The sequence below is a fragment of the Leptopilina boulardi genome, unplaced genomic scaffold (assembly GCF_019393585.1).
Source record: "Leptopilina boulardi isolate dan_hultmark-lab unplaced genomic scaffold, ZJU_Lbou_2.1 LbouV2_31, whole genome shotgun sequence".
Taxonomy (NCBI): domain Eukaryota; kingdom Metazoa; phylum Arthropoda; class Insecta; order Hymenoptera; family Figitidae; genus Leptopilina; species Leptopilina boulardi.
The window spans coordinates 2,754,416-2,777,466 of NW_026137874.1; the positions used below are offsets into that span (position 1 = coordinate 2,754,416).

A 23,051-nucleotide genomic window follows, 5' to 3' on the forward strand; every position below is an offset into this window, starting at 1 on the left:
AAACTCTAACATAAAACTTTGCTTTTAAGAGAATTGCATATTGAGTCTATACCATTTTACAATATTTATAAAAGTTTTTACAAAACTCATTTTACGTGACGTAAAATATTTTTCTCACTCATTTTTGTAATATATTTTCAAAAAAATATCTTAAGTTATTTCCAATAAAAAGAAGATAAAATAAAATCGATTTTCTCATTTTGGTTTATATAATATAATTGCTTTGTAACTGGACAGCGGCCTAAATTACTTTTTATAAAAAAAATTTTAATTATATCTCTAATTAGTAATTACTAAAACAGTGAATACACTATTATTATAGGGATAGGAAATAATTAGTTTTTAAACTGATTTTTATGGTTTGAAATGATTTCAGTTGAAAAATAATTTGTGAAATTTGACTTTTTAAATTAAATTAAAATAATAATTAATAATTCAGAATAATTTTAATGTTTAAATAATAATTTTTATTACAAATTATTTTTTTACGAAATTGTCATTTTAATAGTAAATTACTCTAAATTTTAAAATTATTCGGATAAATGTTAAAGTATGAATAAAATTGTTAAATTATTAATAATAATTTTTAATATAACTTTTTTTACGAAATTGTCACTATATGGCAAATTACTTTAAAATCATTTGGCTAAATGTTAAATCATGAATAAAATTTTAAAATCGATATATAATATTCTGTCTTTAGAAAGAAAAGGGACTTATTGATTTCAGTCAATTAAATTTAAATAGAAGAGTGAAAAAAAACGAAAAACTTTTCAATAGACATTCTTTCCTTAAGCATCCTAGAGAAACTTTAAGAGCGTAGAGAATCAATGAGAATGTGTTTCATAAAAGATCGCAAGTACTTTTTCTCTTTATTGCTATATATATATATATATATATATATATATATATATATATATATATACTGTATATAATTTGTCTCTCTCGTATACTTTGGATTATTGAATACAATACACATTAGATTTTCTCTTATTCTCTCTCACATATATTGCACTCAATTAATTTAATAAAATGAAAGAGAATAATTATATATGTTTTACGATTTATTCCATTACTTTTAACATGTATATTTCCATCCTCATTAAAACTTTTAAATTCATAAAATTTGACGAGAAACTGAAGGGTTTTGAAAAACTTTATACATAATATCTTTATATACAATTTTACAAAACTAAATTGGAAATAATTTTTTTTTTGTAAATTAAATTTGCGCTATTAAATTATTTAATTTATATAAAATATCAGCATTTGTAATTTTTTAAAACACGATATATGCGATTTAATTTTTAGAAGCGAAATAATATGATGACGATGCGCAGAGAAAATTCTGCAATTGAAATGTGAATTTATTAGATATGCAATTAATTTAACCGTTCTTGCTTGAGAAGATTTATAATTCAAAACAATGGTAATTTATACGATCTTGATATATTTTTTTTGAGAATTTTATGTTCAACTCGACGATTAAAGAAAGATGCTATTTGGATTCGTTTATAGAAAATTGTTGAAGGTGAATTCTTTCAAGAACACTTGATTTTCTTCAGGATTCTTATATATATGAGATTTTTTTTTTTTGAGAATTTAATAGTGACTGACGTTAACAAGCTTTCTCAACCTTGCATAAAATTTTAGAAAGGAAATAACCTTTTAAATTAACCTTCGACCTATTAATGTTTTAATTGGCGTCAGACACTTTCAATTAACGTTTCGAATTCAACTCTTAGTTTTCGTAAATCAAGGTTGCACTTTCAAGGGAATTGAATATCGATAACTTAAATTGTTTTATCAATTTTGTCAATTTTTCACTGGGATATAAATACTTTCAAATTTGCTAATAAATCATTTTCATTAACTTTTAGGTATTAGAAAAAAAATGAATTAATATTTAAAATTTTAGAAAATGGTGAGTTTTCGGATTTTAAATTTTCTATAATTATAATTATCAATTTCTAGACCTATGGTTTTAAATGTGCGTCATTTGACCTATTTTTGATACAATCTGTCTAGTGAAAAAATTATTGGTTTTTATAATTATAATTTTCTAAATAAAAAAAAATTGAATTGACCTCCAAGAGAAAGTGTGTTCATTGTGGAAAAAAAACGAAAGAGATTTTTAATTTAGAAGAAAAAATAAAATAAAAATCAATTTCTGTTGTGGAAAATTCCTGTAATTTTAGAAAAATAAGACATGGGAAATAAGAATATTTTTTCATTGGCGAATATCTTGAGTATAGGAAAGTTAAGCTCTTTTTTAATTTCACGCTTGAATTCATTACTATATCGATTAAAGAGTGAAATTTAAAATCAACATGATATTGAATGCCGTGTATGAATACCTATTTTCACGGTAGTGTGAAAGCTTTTAAAATAAATCGATGCAGCGCTGTTGCCTAAAATTTTGCTGATTCAGTGCAGTCCATTTTTAGCTGGGGCACGCATTTTATTTCAAATGTACATGTATATATGTATAATAAAATGCAAAAAGGTGGTTTCATCGATTATGTTTTCATTTTTTGTTATCGATTTTAAAAGAAACGAAAATTTTTGAATTTTAGTATAAAAAATGAATTCTATTATAATAATAGATTGAAAAACTTTCCTTTTGATTTTATGTCCTTTGTTTTGCTTCATCTCGTCATAGATGTGCAGATGTTTAGAACTATTATATATATATTTTATATAATGATATAAAGTTGGTAGCACCAACTACATTATAATAGTTACCTTAATTAAATTTGCTGTTCGAGAAACTACAAATTTACAAGTATAGGATAATTTAGTCGTCATAATCGCATTATTTTGTGTTCTGTGAATGTATATTAGAAAGTTATACATACATTAATATAAAGTTGGTGTATCTCAATAACTGAAATCATATTTGATTGTGTTCAAAAGTATATAAAAATAAAGTTTGTTTTACACTGAAAAAAAAAATTTATTTCATTTAAATAATCGGTTACTTGACTATCAAATAAATATTTACTTGAACCAAATAATTTAATTAAACTGTATTTGAACCAAATTTCTCTATTTAAAACAAATACCACTTAACCACAACAGAAGGGACTTTACGTCAAAAAATATTTTAGGTTATGTTTGAGATTTTTATGAAGGTAAAACTATCACTAAAAATAACCTAAAATTTTTGTTCTGTAAGGTATTTGTATTTTTCTCGCAGAGCGTCGCATATTTTAGAAAATTTAAAATTATTACTGTTATTGTTAAGTAACCGATTATTTGAATAAAATATTTTTGATTTTAATCAGATATTTTTTTAGTGTGTCTTACAGATAGTAAATGAATTCTTACGATCCAAATTGTAAGTAGAATAAGTTTCTAATTTTTTTGATTATAAATTCATTTAAAATTTTCGAAAAATTAGTTTTCATTGTCCTCTTGGAAGAATATATATTAGCCATTATGAGAAGAATGTATGTGCACGGCGATATACCTAATTTTGTAGTTTAGGGGGAATGATAGTTACAACGACGAGTACCAACTATTACGGTACGGATTTTAGCATCTAAACAGCTTAATTGGAGTCTTGGTCGAGTTTCGTAGAAAAGTCTTATTTCGTAAGCGTGAAACGCTGTTTTCTTACTTCTTATTAAGTAAAACGTCGAGTTAAGAGGGTTCGAGCTTCCGGATGACTGCGTTGACGACGGTGACGTCAACAAACCTCCCTATTTCCTCCCCTTCTTTCCCAATCTCTCTCTATCTTTCTCTCTCTATACCAAACCAACCTCAAGGAGTTGGTTAAACGTTGTAGTCTCGCCAAAGCACAAGTTTGTCAGTAAGTAGGTACACATAGCGGTCGAGCAATCGTAACATGCTTTTCCAGTGGGAGAGCATTACCATCGATCCACTAACCGGATACAACTGCATGACTTTGAACAAAGTTTTGCGAAGGTGAAATCTCAGGCAATGCACTGTACCATAGAGAATCCAAGTTTTCAAACTGACTATAACCCACCTTCATCACACACCCCCTCTACCAACCTTATCCCTCAAGTTGGGAATCAAACTTTATGTACGAATCTGAATTAATAATGTGACTTGTCTCCACACTTGAGAGATTCATGTATTCTTTGCAATAGCGTGAGGCAACACACTTTGTTACTTTACGTCTTCTTTCATTTTTCATTGTGTGCTGTTCAAAAAAAAAAAAAAAAAAAATTTCCCACACGTTTCTTTATATATAAAAAATCCCAGTGGAGTAGAATTTTTCTCAACATTCGTTAAATAATTTCTCGTTTTTCTTTCACATTTACAATGTATGCAACCGAATGGGTACTAAAATCGTGGAGGATTGATGTTTTTTTTATTTTATGTCACACATATTTTTTTTCTTTTTGGTTCACAAAAAAAAACCTGGACTCAATTTTTGTTGCAGTTCAAAATGAACCAAACGACAAAGAACGTGGCGCTCAGGTTTTTTTTGTGTTTTTATAAGTTAATTTTTCCATCTAGATTTTGAAACCAGGAAATTATTTTTACAGTAAAATCTATAGATTATCATTCTTTTTTTTTAACGAGGCTTTACTGTTACGTGAACTTGAGTAATAAATGTACAAACTTAAAAACTTGTTACTTTATTCATAGTTATGCAAATTGACGTCCACTTATGTAATTTCTTTCACAGTTTATGTGAGCAAAGTTTTTTTTTTCAATTTAACTCGTGTTGTAAAAAAGCAGTAAAACCTATAGGAATGAAAGAATTGTAAAATAAAATTAAGTTTATTTTTCTTTTAGACAAATTTTTCGGCAATTAGTTATAATAAATTTTATTTTCATTATTTTTTTCAATAAGAAGTTGGAGTAAATTTTACCAAAACGATTTAGTAAAATTTACTATGAAATAATTTTTAAAATTCGATAAAATGGTAGTAAAGTTTGCTTTACCAAAGCATATAGTAAAATTTACTTTACCGTTGTGAAAAATTACAAGAGAGTATAATAAAATTTAATAACATGAAAAATTACAAAATCGTTTAGGGTAAAATTCAATAGCATTTATCGAGTGTGAAAAATTTTTCACATTCGATATAATGCGAAAATTATTTTTCTAAAATGTTAGTAAAATTTTTCTTTCCTTTTTGGATCAAATATCGTTTTAAAAGTTTAATATACAAAAGTATATCGTTTGAATATACTGGTTTCAAAAATTTTTTTGCATTATTATTGTAAGTGTCTTTACAATTTATAGTTTCAATAAATTTTAAAGAATTTTTTTTCTTTTCTTCAAAATATATTTTTATATCTTTTAGATAAATTTTATTTTTAAAAAATATTGAACTCCATTTGAAGCGATTTGTAATTTTATTTGACATTGTATATGGTTTGAGAGTAAAATTTACTGATTGAAGTTTAAGAGTGAGTATAACTCTCTCTCTCTCCTTCTTTTTATTATATATAGAGAAATCGTGAAAGAGATAAATTCACACTCGATTCTTTCTACTCCACTAGACTTTTATTTAAAAATGTTCCGCATACTTATTTTTCTTTTTACTTAATTCATTTCGTGAAGCAGATCGTTTTACACTCTTCTTTCTTTTGTATACATATATATAACGTCAATTTTTACACCTTTTCTATAACATTAAACGAGTTCTTGCGGGTTTAAATATATATATTTTTTTATGTCTAACCACCACATAAACCGACTTGAAGCTCATCCACTTGGGTGCGCACTTCGTCTCTCTTGATCGTTCTTAGTATCGAAAGTAGGTTAGGCGGATTTGCAGCGATAGCTTCTATTTTCATTGATTTTGACATCAAAATGACGAGAGAGGAGAGAGAAAGAGAGAGAGAGAATGAGCGAGAGAAAGATGATGTTCAAAGAGATTGAAAAAGGTTGCTCTTTGGCTAATATATTTTTGTCGCACTCTTTTAAAATTCCCAAGAAAAATATAAATTTCATATTTTGAATTTTTAAAAAAATTCTCTTTACTAATTTTCGTTCTCTATTTGAAATTCACGATTATCTTCTCTAATCGAGGGAAAATTTATAGAGATATAGAATAACTTTCCTAAACTTTATAACAAATCCTTAGAGACCATTTTGATAAAGTGGTATTTTGATAAAGTATTGCACACTTTAATCAAGCGTTTACATTTGATAAAGTTTATAGCATGAAACTTTATTGCTGATAAATGAGACATATTTTATCGGAACAATTTACGAATAATTAAGGGGCATATACGATACTTTATATACTTGATAAAATTTCGCGAAAAATTTCAAATTTTTTATATATTTTTCTTGGAGAATATTTTTTTATTTAATATTTATATATCGTTAACAATTTTCTTGATAACAGATTCGAATCTATTCGAGTAAGCTCTCTATAGTCAACTCTCAATGATATCATCTTTCATGTATATACGTGGGTACTTTATTGAATATGCTCCCTCGGGCCAAAGTTTCCGAACGATTCGAACCTCGGTTGAAAACCACAGTTCGCTCAAGTTGCACGTCCGACGTCTATCGGGAAAGATCTGCTGCATAGTTTCCAATCCCTTGTACATTTCGATAAGAAACTTTCAATTCCGAAAATAAAGAGGTTTTTCTGTAAGTGGCAGGTCTTTTACTTTTTCCGCGAAATCAGTATATAAGATATCTCATTTGGAGTTTACTCTTTCGCCACTTTCAAAAAAAAAAAAAAAATGAATCTAGTTTTGCATTATTAAACAATTGCGGAAACAATATTTATTGGCCGACAATTTAAACTCCCTTCTTATATATACAAAATTCTCAGCTCAAAAACGTTTCGTTGTTACTTTTTTTTCACCCCAAGGCTTTTATAAGAAGAAGACGTTTTTCCGATCGATATAGACACGGACAAAGAGTCTGAGAATGTTTGTTTTTCACACCGAAAAATATATTTTCGAGAAAACCTGTTTGATTTATTTTCATACCACATAATCTTATTTATAAGTTTAAAAATGGTTTAATTCAAAAAAGATTTCTCCAAAAGTGTATTTTTTCCGGTGCAATAATTTTTCCATTATTTAACGCGCGACTGCAGTGATAAATCTTACAATGAATATACTATATTTACAAAGTCCGGAAGCTTGAACCTCTTAACGAACTCCTTATCCAATATGAAGAAGTCTCCTGAAAGCCCTCCTGTAATCGAGATTGAAGATGGTGTAAATGAGCGGATTGAGAGCACTGTTGACGTATCCCAACCATGTGATGAAGTACACCACTCTATCGGAAGGACAACAAGATGGACAAAATGGTACAATGACGTACATGAGGAAAAAGGGAAGCCAACAAACGACAAACACACCCATAATGACACCAAGCGTCCTTGCGGCTCGTCTTTCTTTAGACAAAGAAATTCTCTGCCGTTCTTCAATAAATTGATAAACAGTCGTTGATGTTGTTGCAATACCAGGACCACCACGTCTTGAATGTCCCGTTGTACCACCAGCCACTGTCACTTCAGTAACATCATCATCGACAAGCGATGGTTTCGGTTGTGATCTTGGTGTTGATTTTTCATTATGATTCGTTTCCGAACTCACTGATTCTTCATTGTCATCAGTTTCACGATGTTTCGCCGACTGTGCAACGCCCAATCGACTTTGTTTAGCCCTTTCACGAAGGCGTCTTCGTGTCGCTAAAAATATCTCCAAATACAGAAGACTCATGAGCAATAATGGTATGAAAAATGAACCAAGTGCTGAATAAATGACATAACCCTGCCTCCTTGTTAGTTGACATGGTGTACCTGGTTCAAGTTCCTCGGGCCAGTCATTCCAACCGGCCAATGGTGGTGAACTAATTGCACCCGATAATACCCAAACACCAGCTATCGTTGCCAAGACTCTTTTTAATGTACGTTTTTGGGCATAATTTATTGGATCTGTTATTGCCCAATATCGATCGAGAGCAATTGCGCAAAGATTTAAAATACTAGCTGTACAACAGAGTACGTCGCAAGTGAGCCACAGTTTACATAGATGAATGCCAAATATCCATTTGCCGAGTAGCAAATAGGCGACGTTAAAAGGCATCACTAAAATTGCCACAGCAAGATCGGCAACGGCCAATGAGACTATGAAGAAATTTTGCACAATCCTTAATGGCCGATAGGTGAAGACACTCAAGATCACGAGGGCATTGCCAAGTACTGTCGCTAACACTAGAAAGCCCAAAATTAATACGGCAGCTGCAGCCTCCCAAATTGGAAGATTTGAACCGGTTTCTTCCTCACCGGAACCGCAACCCCCATCTCCGTCGTAGTCCTCTCCCATCGTCCCTCCGGGTCCGCCCTTACTTGTTCAGCCCATCCAGGCTTCCTCCTGCAACAGATTAGATTTCTCTTTTAACATTTTTAGAAACTAATTTTTCATTCGTGAATTTTAGTTTAGAAACAAAAACTGTTTTTCAAGCATACTGAATAGTAACGAATTTTCGCTTTGGAAAATGTAGTGAATACCAACTGATTTTTAAGTGTGCTGAATAGAAACAGATTAATTTGGTTTTGACAATTTAGTGCAACTGATTTTGAAATGTAGTGAATAGATAATAATTGTTCGTTTCCTAATTTTTTAGTTTTTTTTTAAAGGTTATTCGAAAGAGAAAAAAGAAAAATATACCACAGAAATTATTGAATTAAATTTTATTGAAAACAATTTTATAAATAATACTTATTGCATAAAAATTTTTAAAATTTTATTAATTCCTATCTGACATTGTACACATGTCTTCCATGTAAGGCTTGAAAATATCTAACAGCATTTCCTGGTATACAACCATTGTCACAATTGCATCCAAATATATTACAAGGTCCTCTGCCACAATAAATTCCTTCTCCTGGTGGTTTGCCATTTTGACAGACAAATGTTTCACAATGTCCATATTTACGAGCATAATCGTGTTCCTTTAATTTTAATGGCGTTGAGACTCCATTATTTGATGTTGCTAATACTCCACCAAAATGTGAACAACTCAAATTCTTATTTGTTTTTTGAAACAACACCTTCTCCTTAGGGCAACATATTGCATGATTTAAATGAGGAATTATTGAATAAATAGCGATGAGAAATACTAAACTAAACTTGAACATTTTTTTGTTAGTTTGAAATTTAATTTACTGATGTATAATAATTTTTACGAGAGTCGGCATTTATATTCGAATCTTCAACATTAAAATGCGAAATTGATTATATTTTCTAATGATAATCAAATACTGTTTTGGTTAAAATTTCAATACATATGTTAAATGTAGTTGAAGATGTGTTAAAGTAGAATAGGCAAATTATCATTTTGCAAATTTTCAGATTTCTATCGTCAAATGTTAATAGTTTTTATTGTTATTTAAATTATATTATAATCATGTCAAGGATTATTTAGAGTAGGCAAACTTTTTGTCTAACATGATCAATTTCACAACCAGAAAAAAGTTTACTGTTTTTTCAATCTCCATCACTGCGATTATTCAACTCAGAAGTATTATTTATTTATTAATAAAATTTAATTTAAAAAAAAATTCTCTTTAAATGAAGTTAATTTTTTTTTCAATTTAAAGAATTGTATCTCAAATTTTATTTAAAAAAATATATTTCATACAAATATAAAGTTTCTCAAATAAAATAAATTTGATTGTATAATACATTTTTTAAATAAAATAAATCATTATCATCAAATAAATCTTGGAAATTTATATTTAAAAAAAAATTAATTTATTTTATTTTCATTTAATATATATTTTTTATATCACAATCTTATCTTATTTTACATATATGATAATAAGAAGGGAAATTATCATTTTAGTTATTTTTAAAATTTTTTTAATATCTACTAATTTTAAGTAATAAAAAAATGTCTGAAGATTTATTTTAATGTAATTGATAAAATTTAATTTATAATTTAATTTGATTGGTATTTATTTTATCTCATTAATCTTTAATTTACTTGAAATACATTTGTCAATATGTAAATTTTGTTCTATACAATAAAATATTATCGATATAATTAATTTAATACACTGATATATAATCATATCTGATTTATTTGAATAAAATGAAATTATTTTAAAATTTGAGTGCAATATTAAATTGTTATTGTGTCGAAACAAAAAGAAATTATAAAAATTTTTCATTTTAAAAAAATACAATTTTATTTCAATTTTTTTTTTATATTACATATACATTGAGATTAAATTTTGTAACATTATTACATAGTTGTCATTTTTTTCTCGAACAATATTCTGATATTCGATAAAAAAATATATTACATTTTAACATTGCGCACTTTATTTTCATATAATGCTTTAAAATTTTTAAGAGCATTTCCTGGAATGCAACCACCATCACAATTACAGCCAAATATATTGCATGAACCTTGGCCACAGTAGATTTTTTTATTTTGAGGTTTTTTGCCATCTCCACATACAGAAATTTCACAATTAATACTACTTTCATAGGAAGCTGGAATTATATATGGATAAAGTGATATCACCTCGTTCATTGGTATTAAACCTCCAAAATCATTACATCTTGATTTCGCGTCAACACGTTGAAAATATAATTTTTGCCTTCCACAACATTCTCCATTTATTATACATGGAAATAATGTTAACTTTACGACAAACAATAATATAAAAAACTTTAACATTTTTCTCGTTAATTTTTGTTGTTGTTAAATTTTTAGTGTGTTATCCAAAATTTTTAAATATTTTTCTCTCGTTTTTAGACTTGAAATTCTGCATATAAAAAATTTGTAATATTTATATACTTGAAAATAATGTAAATTTTTTCTCAAAATAATTTTTATCAATAATTTAAAAAGAGAATGATGTTTTTTTTTTAATTCCAATCACATATGTTATTTAATATATAATTATAATAACATATGTTATTTTTAATATATATTGGATGTATCTTTAATTTAATTTTACGATTTTAATTTTTAGTTAATTTATTTGCAAAGAAAAATTTATAAAGCGATTTAAAATTAAACATCTTTCAAATTAAAAATGTATGATAAGAATCTATATTTTTTATATGTAAAAGGATGGATTTTTTTCAATTCGATAAATTGTTTGAATTATTAAAAAAAAAAACACACATTTCATAAATGAGTTACAAAATTGGTTTTTATTATTTAAATTTGAAGTTTAAATTAATTTAATAAGAAAATATATTATTTGAAAATGTTATCTTGTTATTAAGTCAAAAGTGGAAATTTTTCCATGTTGACAAAAAATTAATTTTTTTAATAAAAAAAATTTTTTTTTTAAATTTTTAAAATAAAAATTTTTTTATTATTTTAATTTTGTTATTAATAAATTTTTGTCGAATTTTTTTGTTGATAAATTTTAAGCAAGATTTGTAGAATTTTTTTCCTAATTACTTTAATTAAACGGTGATAAAATCAATTGAAAATGAACATGGTCAAAAAGTGATTAGTATAGAGTAACATTGACAAGTTTATTTATGTATGTATATAGTAATGGTAGGAAAGCCTCCTCTTTGTACATCAGTGGGTTCCAATGTAACTTCATGAGAAGTATTCGGCTATTTGTTCTTGTATTCTATGCCTTTGAGTGTATAGTGAAACCATTGATTGGGGTTTGTCCTTTACCACACTATAGTCCCTCTCGAAACTCTATCTCGTAATTTTAGTACCTTTTGTTGGTACTACTCAAAATATTAATTATATCTATATATATTTCCTCGGAGTATCAAATTTTCAAAGTGCCCGCAGAATATGATTGTAAATCAGAAAAAAAAGACAAAAAATTTTTTATTATAAAAAATAGACACAAAATAGAAATTTAAAAAAAATGTATTATTCAGAAAATTTTTAGTTTTAAAAATTGATTTTGATTAATTTTTTTTTTTGCTATGTAATGTATTATTAAAATATTAATTAGATAAATGAAAAAAAAATTAAGTGAGATAACATTATAACTAATTACATGTATAAGAAATTTAAATTGTCTATATGTTGAAAATAATGTGAGAGATTATGGTCTCTCTTTTATATTATGATTAACTAAAGCAATCTGATATACGCATCATGTTTATGGCACTTGTTCGATCCTGAGAGGATGCTGATAGGAAACACCTCTATTAGTGATCAACCATATTGAATGAGGAAGTAGCCTCTCGGGTGCGAACAGTAATTATTTTTATACATAATTAGTTTTATGATTATTATTCTCATATATGATTTTTTTTACCTGCAATTAATTTTCAATATTCAATTCTTATTATATGAATCTATTAATATTATTTTATTATTATTATTATTACTATTATTACTATTATAATAATTATTTTAAATTTATCAATATTAATTAAAAAAATAACTGACAAAAACAGTCAAAGATTTTTAATTAAATGATTAGTAGAAATAATTATAGTTATTTTTAAAAAATTTAGATAAAAAATTAAATAAGAAAATTTGTTTCGTATTTTTTTTTTATTGAAATATATAAATTCTAAGTATTAGATTTTATTAATACACATATATTATATAGTTGAGTAAAGTATAAAGTTTCGTTGATTTTTCAGAAGATGAATTAATTTTCTATTAATGAATCATCACATTATATACGTCATTTTCATGTAAAGTTTGAAAATTTGTAACAGCATTTCCTTTTATACAACCTTCATTACAATTACAACCAAATGTATTGCAAAATCCTTTGCCGCAATAATTTCTTTCTGATATTAATTCACCATTGCCACATAGGCGAATTACACATTGTTTTGAATTATCACTTCGAAGACCAATATTACTTTGATAAAAATCATTATATGCACCAAAGAATTCACAATCTTCGTTTATCGTTTTAAACGACACTAAATATGGTTTACAACATTGTGCATTAATCAGATATGGAAAAAATGAAAGTGTTACAATAAATAATAATAAATTTACTATTTTAACCATTTTTTTTTTATATTAGAAATTTTTTTTTCAAAAATTCGATTAAAAAAATTTGTCATTTTACTCTATTTTGTCCAGTAATTATATTATCAAAATAATACATATGGAAATTAATTCATTTTTTATTTATTTTATCAATAAATAATTTTTAACAATTTATATTTAAATTTATAATTATAAAATATAGACATTTCTATCTACAATTTATTAAAAAAATATATATATATAAATCTATAATAATTTATTGGAGTCATTATCACATTAAATTGTATTGATATATTTTTATTTTATACTTTGTAACATTTGAAATGTTTGTTTATGAAAATTTTTTAATATGTATTTAATAAAATTTGAAAAAAGCAGAAGATAAGAAATTAAATAAAATCAATGATTTATCTTATTTTAATATAAAAATAATTTGTTATAGAAAATAATATAATTCTTCGATTTAAAATTTAAATTATTATTTATATTGATATTAGCATATTGGTATTACAATATTTTTAATTAATTAAAATTAGTATTAAAATAAATATTAATTAAATTATTCGAAATTCGTGATGTACTTGAATTTTTTTTAACGCGCCATTATTGCAATTAAAAAATACAAAAAGAAATAACTTTCAATTCATATCTGAATGTCTGTGGTATTGATTACTTACTTGAATTTTACTAGACTTTTATTTAAAAAAAAAAAAAAAAAAAGAAAAATATATAAAAGTACATAATTATGCTCTCAAACTCTTTTTAGCGAGCTCACAGACTTTCTCTCGACTTTATTCCCAGTTTTTATTCTTAGCAAAAAGTATTACTCTATAAATATTCTTGAAAATCTTTTAAATGATTATTCCATTTAAGCGAGAGATTTTCCTTTCATTTTTTTTTTTATTTATTTGTCTTTTTTTTGTGCTTATCCGCATGAAATAAATCCTAGAATCAAAGTGCAGATAAAAATTTTAACTCCATTTAATGCTTAAATCACTGAATCGCAATTCCGCTGAAAAATTAGTGACATACCGCAGATTTTTTATTTGCCATTTGAATTCAAGTGATAGTAATACTTTTATTCGAATGCTATATTTGAAAAAATAACTCTCGCAATAAATGACATTTTCTTTATATAAACACGATTTTTCTGTTTATTATAACTAAAAAGCTTTTTTGAAACGAAGTTGTTGTTATAAATATATTTATTTTTTTACGATTGAGTAATAATAAAAATAATAAAAATGATAATAACAATAATCGAATGGAAAATATCAATTCCCATGGTTCTTCGAATTGAATATATATTGGTCACTCTTGCGGCAAATTAATCTCTGAATATATTCTATATATTGATTTTGGAGAGATTCGCTATATATACTGATTCCATATCTGGAGAATAGATCAATTAGACATTAATGCGTCTACATCACTTATTATTAAGATGAAATTTCTCTCATTGATAATTTAAATACTTTTTGGCTCTTGATTAGTACCTACCTATGATTTATATAATAATAATAATTAATAATAATAATAAAGAAATTGTCGAGATAATTTTCATCAAATTTTCAAGACAATAGCCTTGTTCGACATTTAGTTATATATTAATCCTCTCCTTCCTGGAATTATCTCCCTCAGGTGATTAAGTTATAATCCATTAATTTTATCAAAAAAAAATGTCGATGCAAATTTGTTATATAAATTCGAAAAATTTTCCAAAATTTCTATGTAAAGTAAAATTATAATAAAAAAAAAAAGTGAAAATTTCTGCTGATTTAAATTAATTCAGATTAAGGGGAAAAAAGAAGGAAAATAATTCTGTTTTTTTATAGTAGATTTTGAGTTTAATAAATATTTATAAAATATTATTTATAAATTTATACAATATTAGTTAATTATTCTTGTGTGTTTTGTTTAGTATCACAATTAGGTGTTTTTAGATACTTTGCACTTCATTTTGATGTTTCGATAGAAAATTTTGATAATAATGTCCTTTAATGCAACCACCGTCACAATTACAGCCAAATATATTACATGATCCTTGGCCACAAAAAGTTTTTCCATTTTTTGGTGGTTCACCATCGTCACAAATGGAAATTTCACATATTCTTTTATTGGCAACTTTATTTGAACAATAGTCACTTCTTGGATTTGAAATATCGTCCATATCAAAATCGGCCGTTTGTCCACCAAAATATGAACATTTTTTATTTTTATCTGTCATTTGATAGCGAACTAATTTCTTATGACAACATTCAGCATTATTTAAATACGGAAATAATGATATTGTCACAATAATTAATAGTAGGCAAAACTTAAACATTTTTTTAAAAAATATTTTTAAGACACGATATATTTGAAGCAAACAAGTTTTTTTTCATAAATTTTTATTTTAATTATTGTATTTATACTCGTATAAATCAAATATAAATTTACAATTCAAATTTTTCAATTGAAAAAAAATATTGAATAGAAATTCTAAATTTGTAAATAATTTTAAAATTGCTTTTTCTTTTGCAAAAAAAAAAAATTATAAATTTCACAGATGTGAGTACAAATGTTTGTAATTTGCATTTAAATACAAATATATTGAATTACACAAATTAAGAATAAAATATCACTAATTACAGACAAATTATGTTTATGATAATGAAATGCTTTTGAATAGCAATAAAAAGGTTTGAAAGTAGAGTGGACAATTTTTTTCCCTAGGGACAAAAAGAGGCTATTTTTTCCCTAATGTGAAAAGTCCTAATTTGGGTAAAAAAAAAAACATTTTTCTTCTTAGGATTTCGTTCCTTTTTCTCTCGTATGAAAAATAGGCCATTTTTCTCCCTAGATTTAGAAAACATTTTATTTATAACAGTAGTAAATTTCTTTCTCTCCGATAGCAATTATTTCTTATTTTGTGCCATTAAAAAAATTATTAAATTTCAATTTTTTATTAAGAGAAAATAATTTTTTCCTGTTTTATTATTTTCTATAATGAAAAATAAATTCTCCTTTGAGAAATTCTTTATAAAAATAAAAATATTCTTCTTTCCTTAAAGATCTATTGACTTTTATCAGAGACTGTATAGCCGAGACAATTATACACCTTAAAGTGAATAAATGTTGAAGTTAATTAAAATTTACCTCTTTGAGAAATGTTCTCACTGGAATTAAATGAGAAAGTGTTGTAGGATACACAAAGTATATATAAAGTATGTTAATTATGTTTCGCACATTTAACGAGAAGTAGATCTTACACGTATATACAAATATACATAAAATGTAATAATTATTCTCCTGTGTTTATAACATTTTGAGATATTGTTACAGTCTGTCTAAATTTCAATATAACGTGGCTTGGATTTCACTGTTTCTGAACAAGCAGTTTGCTTTTGAGTACAATTCCTCTACTATAACGTTTACGTTCAAATGCTAACTGTTTACGACAGTATTACTGTGTGTTTGTCACATGCATACATTTACAGACAAATATTAGCCCCCCCCCTCTCTCCTCTCTCTCCCCCTCAAAAGGTGTCACAATTCTAATAGGCTGAATACATTGTCCTTTATCTCCTTAAACTAATTTATATATTTTTGAAAATTTATATTTTTACATTGAACAAATTTTTGAATTATACTGAAAAAAGATTTATTTCATTCAAATAATACTTGACTATTATCAACTAAATATTTATTTGGTCCAAATAAAATAAATAATAAATATAAATAAATATATCATTTCTCTTAGTCAAGTAACTGATTATTTGAATTAAATAAATTTTTTTTTCTGTGTATACTCTTCTCTTTTGCCTTTTATTTTCTAAACGATTTTTTTCGGTAAATTTAATAAATAAAAATTCATTTTTTCAAAGGTGCTTTTTATTAAAATATAACAAATTATGGAATTTTTTTTTTAAATATATAAATATAAATTTTGATTATTCACTGTCGACAACATCGTATACGGCAAATCCATATTTTTTTTTAAAATTCACAATACCTGATCCTTGTCGACAACCGTCTTGACATTGACAACCAAACCAATTACACGGTCCATTGCCACAAAAATATCCTTCAACTGGTCTACCGTCTTTACACATGAGCATATGACATTTTCTTGTGTCTTCAATAATTTTTGAATCATTTGTTGGATTATAATAATCGGTCTCAGCACCATAGTAATGACAGTGTTTTCTTCTTGAACTGAATCGTATTTGTGTGCCTTGGCAACATATTGAATCACTTGATGTGAAAAATAATGAAAATGTTGTAATAAATAGGAAAAAGTAGAATTTTAACATTTTATTTTTAACGTGAAAGGTTAGATTGTAATTTTATAATCAAATATGTACGTGGAGTTGTATATTTATACAGCAGGAAAATATAATTTACATAGAAAAGTAATTTTGTAAATTTTGTAATTTATTGTTTGTCTTTCATCATTATTATTGATGTGTATAATTTTTTTTCAATGGGACACTTAAAAATTATTGTTTGACTTTTAAGATAGTGTGATAATTAAAATTTATAATTTACATATAATAGATTTACTTAAGTGAAAATTTGCCTATAAGGTGATTTAAATTCTAAATTATAAAACTGGATTATTCAACTATTTAAATTTTTAAATAATTTAAAATAATTTAATTATTTATTTCATTAATTAAATTAATTAATTGTTAATGAGAAAAAGTTGTGAAAAATTTTTTTTAGTCAAGAAATTATAATTAGCATAAAAAATATATTGAAAACGTTAAAATAAAAAAAAGAATATATTAAAAATTATAATAAAAATATGGAAAATAAATTGATTTGCGAGAGAGAAAAAAAAATTCTCCTCCTACTGTATATCTAAAGGGTTAAAATATTTCGGTAATGGATTTTATTTGAAAGAGGGGAGAAAAATATGATTTTTAAAAATAGAAATTGCCTCGTCAACTTCAATGGAAGTTGAAATTTCTCTGCAGGAGTATCGGTTTCATTCGTTTAAAGCACTATGAAACGTGCTGCTTCAGCGGGTCGTAGCATCCGTTCTCTCTCTCACCTAGTAGTCGGCTGACCAAAACCGCATTAATCTACTGCACGATTTGTGCACATCTCTTCCCCATTCACCGTATGGTGACCTACACTCACTCTCTGTTGCAGTGCGAACCTTTCCGATCAAATAACTTTATAGTTGAGTTGTCACCAAAGTTCCTCCACATATAGCAAAATTTTTACAAAAAAAAAAAAATTGTTTTTTCACTCTTTCTCATTGCGAAAAAAGTGTCAAACAAACAAAAAAATTTCTACAGCTTCAATATTAAAAAGACTTTTCAAGTTTATATATATATATATACATATGTTCTTGAGACACCTTTGCATTTTGGTCTCGAAAAGAATTCTATAAATAGAAAATGAGATGCAAATGTCCTCTCTCAGACTTATATATATACATACACTCATTTCTTTTGATTATTCAATTCAGAAAAAGTAGCGAGTAAAATTTCAGAAAATTACAGTCTTATTTTGTATATTATATCTGTTATTGATTTTTTATTTATGATGCTTTTTGTTTATTTTTTGTTTTCTATTTTGAAAAAATAGTCACTTTTTTTGGTAATTTTTTTTTTTGTGGAAAAATTCCTGTGAATTTCCGATTATTTTATTTGGAAAATGGAAAAATTATTTTTCCAGAACTAGAAAAAAAAATAAAAATGAGTAGACTGTTTTATTTCACTTGTTTTTTTTTATTACGGAAACAAAATGTTTAGAAAGATTTAAACCGCTTTGTCCCACTTTAACTTTCCTTTACTACTGTTATAAAAAAATAACGTTCTGTCTGAACGAAATTGACTCTTACTACTTGATTTTTTCACTTATTTGTTTATTTTTTTGACCGTAAAATTCTTCTTTTACATAAAAAATTTTTTTTCTTTCTGATCGAAATTGACTTTCTCTATTTATAATATATAAAATTTTCAAATCATTTTTACTTTTTACCAATAATTTTAAAATTACAAAAAAATTATCTTACTTAAAATTACTTGTACTACTGTAAACGGTACAAGTATTAGACAATTTTTGTCTTGCTGCTACTACTGAAACTAAAATTACTAGAATTTTTTTTTACAATTCCTGTATTTTCGTTTTAAAAAAAACAGAATTAAAAAAATTTTTATGGAGTGAGGAACATAAAAATTACACTGTATAAATAATAAATATCAATTTAGATCAAGCAGAACGAAATTTTTTAATGAAAGAAAAATTCCAACTAATTGTACAACAAAAAAATATTTTATTTTTTTCGAAATCACAAATATACGTTTCTCGAATATTTTGTAAAATGAAAAATTAAACTTGTATTTTTTTTGAAATATTCTTTCCCTACATTAGAGAATTAAATGAAAAAATTGCTTCTTTTTAAAATTAATTCCTTTTTAACGCATTATTTAATTGGAATTTAATAAAAAAAAAATATAATTTTCCAATTTTCTAATATTTGTCTACTTGACGACTGAAAATGTGACATATTATATCTATTTTCGTTGCAATGTGCATACGACGTATAAAATTTAGCGTAAAATGGTTGAAAAAAAAGAATCTTAGTCACACTAGGTTGAAAGCATTGGATGTTCACAGCTGTATGTGACAGAAACATTTTAAAAATTTATATTTGACACACACATATATATATATATATATATATATTGGAGTTTTAAATTCTTTATTATTATTTTCTTTTCTTTTTTTGACAGATATTCTTTACAATATCAGGTGGAAAAAATAGATTACTTCAATTTTCAACTTTTTTCTCTATCGTTAAATAAAAAAAGAAGTTCCTTTTATAGAATTTATTTTTATCATTATTGACTTTCTCTTTCGTTTTTATATCAATTTTTTATTATTTTTTTTTTTACTAAAGTGATGCTTTTGATTTCCTGTTTGTGCGAGAAAGGAGAATTTTGACGTTATATATTTTTCACATTGAAACAGTTTTTTTTTTTTTTTGTATATATAGTCTCAGCTTAACTCGTCAGCTTTGGTTATAGTGATCAGGGTGACTTGCTTTAGAGCTTTTTTTTGGTTTAAAATGAATAACAACTGCAAGGTGTTATCTAATTTTTTCTTCACTATAAATTTTTCGCATACAAAAATTGTTAATTAAATTTTCTTTTTATTTAGAGGAAATTGGGTTCAATTTTCAGAGTTTTTAGTTTAATTTTCCTTTAAAATTTGATTTCTTTATAATTATTATCTAAAAAAAATTAAAATCGAATTGGTAGGGAAAAAATAGAAAAAATTTGTGAAATATTTTTGAATGTATATCGTGTTAAGTATTCCAGATAGTGTTATTGTGATGTTTATCATAACCATATATATAGTGTCCTTTAGTATGAGTGACAATTTCTAGTTACTGTTATTCGACTGAAAAGCCAGGCCATCGAACCTGGTGTTTTGTTGCATATATACATATGTATATACATTTCTATATATATATATGTAAATAAGTGAAGTGTAGATGCATGAACACATTTCGATAAACGTTGGTTGAGCAGCTGCTACAATGCAATGTGTTATATGTATGTGCGCACGATTGTGCAAACAAGGGAATCATAAGGACTCTTGTTGTGCTACATGAGGAGTATAAAATTGAGAGGAAATCCCCCATAAACATTTCAATTTACACCCTTCACTAAAAAAAAAAAATTAACTTTCTACTATTTTTTTATCATATCGAAAAAAGTTTTTTAAAATTATAAAGAAATCGCAGTTTCTTTTGATTTGTTTTCTTTTGTTTCACATGAATTTTTTCTTTGAAATGAAAAAAAGGTTTTTTGATTTAAATAAATTTTTTTCTTCAATTAAATTTTCTTTAATAAAAATAGATTTTTATTATTATAATCGCGGTCACTTTTTTTTACAGAATTATTTCACTTTTTTTAAGTTTCCTTCTCAAATCGTTAAATTAAAATTATTAATGAATAAAAAGAATTTATTAGTTTCTCTTTTTTTTATGGGTTTCTTTTATTGTGAAAGTACATTTTCTCTTTATAAAGAAAACGAGCATTTATACTCCAAGCCTCTTATCACGAGGTAAGCTTGCGTATATTTGAGAATTATGTTTTTTATTCTACGCAGATTATATAGTAGTACGTAAATTCCAATCATATAATAGCTTTTAGTTCGCTTATCTAAATGACCTTTTATTAGTTGCTGCTATATATATTTTATTAATGTGAGCACGCAGGTCATTATAATCTTCAATTAATTTAAATCTTGCATTCTTTATATATATACTAATATAGTTTGCATATCTAAATGTTCGTTATTAGTTTTTATAAAATCGTGCTTCAAGAAAAACCTTCAAATGCAAAATAAAATACAATTTGTGTAGGAATTTAACTTTATTTTTCTTTGAAAATTATATATATATTTTTTAAAATAGGATTAGTTGTCAGGATTTTGATAATAAGTAATAAGTATTGTACTACTATCAATATAGTTTTAAGTAGTAAGCGACAGTTTTAGTCAGACACAACTTGATGCATCAGTAGTAAAAGCGAGTTTTAGTCAGACAAAATTTGTTTTAAAAAAATGTTTTTAATTTTAATATCAAAATTAAATTAAATTTTACTTAGTAAAAGTAAGTTTTAGACAGATATTATTAAAATAATTCTAATTATTATTTTTATTTGATTTGAAATAGATTTTTTTTTTAATTAACAGTGTGAAAAATATAATATTTGATGGATGTGAAAATGTAAATACTTTAAGGTTGCGTTACATATTTACAGTTTACATTTATATATATACATGTTGAAAATTCATGAATAATAATATTTTATGCAAATGAAATGTACCATTTTCATCTTAAGCAAACTCAAATTTCATTTTCTCTTGGCTTAAGCAAAATCGGTTAGTTGACCACGAATTTCTAAATTAGGTACACATAGGAATCCATGTGGATTTAGGTGGAAGAACGTTGATTTATATACATATATATATATAGAAAATTGTGCATCTCATGAATTTCCCTCTTCTTTTATCATTATATTGAAAATCGCAATCCAAATTTACATTTTCATTTCAATAACATATTTTATATTTAACAAAAACTGCTCACGGTTTTGAAAAATTATTTAATATATAGAAAATTGTATAAGCTATTAAAATAAAATGCAATATGGTTTTAATTTAATACCAAAGTTGAAATAAAATAAACTATAAAATATTTAATTAAAATAAGAATACTATTTTAATACGCCTTAAAATTTTCTATAAAATATTGTTTAAGATTGAAATAAATGAAAATCACGATATATACGCTTTTCAAGTTACGAGATGTTGTTTTCACATTATTAGATACTCAGTTTACGTCTTTGGGATTCAAGTTACATATTGCTATTGCTTAGAGTACGTCAGGGTAATTCGAGTTACGGCGTTTCCATTTACTGCCCGCATTTTGATAACCTAACCCGGATCCAATAAGTGCGCGAGGTTACTTATGTTTGTAAATTAATTTTTTCCAATTTCAATAAAAGGTGTTTAAACCATAAAAATTCAGTAAAAATTATGGAAAGAACAAATTGTTATATAAATTATAGAAACAGTGTAATGGAAAAAAATTTTTATCTGAAACAACGATAAATTTCACTTGAACAGTGATATGTTTCACTAAAACAGCAATAGTTTTCGTTATTCTAGAGAAACATATCGCTGCGTTTCAGATAAAAATCTTTTTCCCTGTGAATAATAATGATAAGAAAATTATAGTTTAATTTTGTTAGGATTATTTAATATCAAAAATTGTGTAAATAAAATTTATAGTCAAGATTTTAGGACGAGTTACACTGCATTCCTTTTTGAAGAAAGATAATTGTTTTCAACTTTGACATTAGAGAAGTAACTTTAGAATAGAATAGAATGTTATAGTTTGGGGCAGGAGGTATATATATATATATAGTCAGAAAGATGAGGACTATACGAAATCATGAGAGTTGACCCTTACAAAGTTCCAAGAGAGAGGATGAAGTCTATCCAGAGCTTATGCAACAAGGTTTATGTTGCTTTTGGACACATAATATCTGTATGGAAATATTCTAAACATCCTACAGGCGGAATAAATTTGGCACAAATAACAAAAAAAAATTCTATA

General features: G+C 25.5%; 1 protein-coding gene across 1 annotated transcript in view; it reads right to left on the reverse strand.

Moving 5' to 3' along the window:
* Window positions 1–6,855: 6,855 nt before the first annotated feature.
* Window positions 6,856–23,051, reverse strand: part of LOC127283197 (tyramine/octopamine receptor-like) — a 45,142-nt gene continuing 28,946 nt past the window's right edge. Inside the window, exon 2 of the mRNA XM_051307916.1 lies at window positions 6,856–8,334. Within this exon, the coding sequence (XP_051163873.1) occupies window positions 7,117–8,286 (1,170 nt within the window). The 5' untranslated portion in view covers window positions 8,287–8,334 and the 3' untranslated portion in view covers window positions 6,856–7,116. The remainder of the gene's footprint in view (window positions 8,335–23,051) is intronic.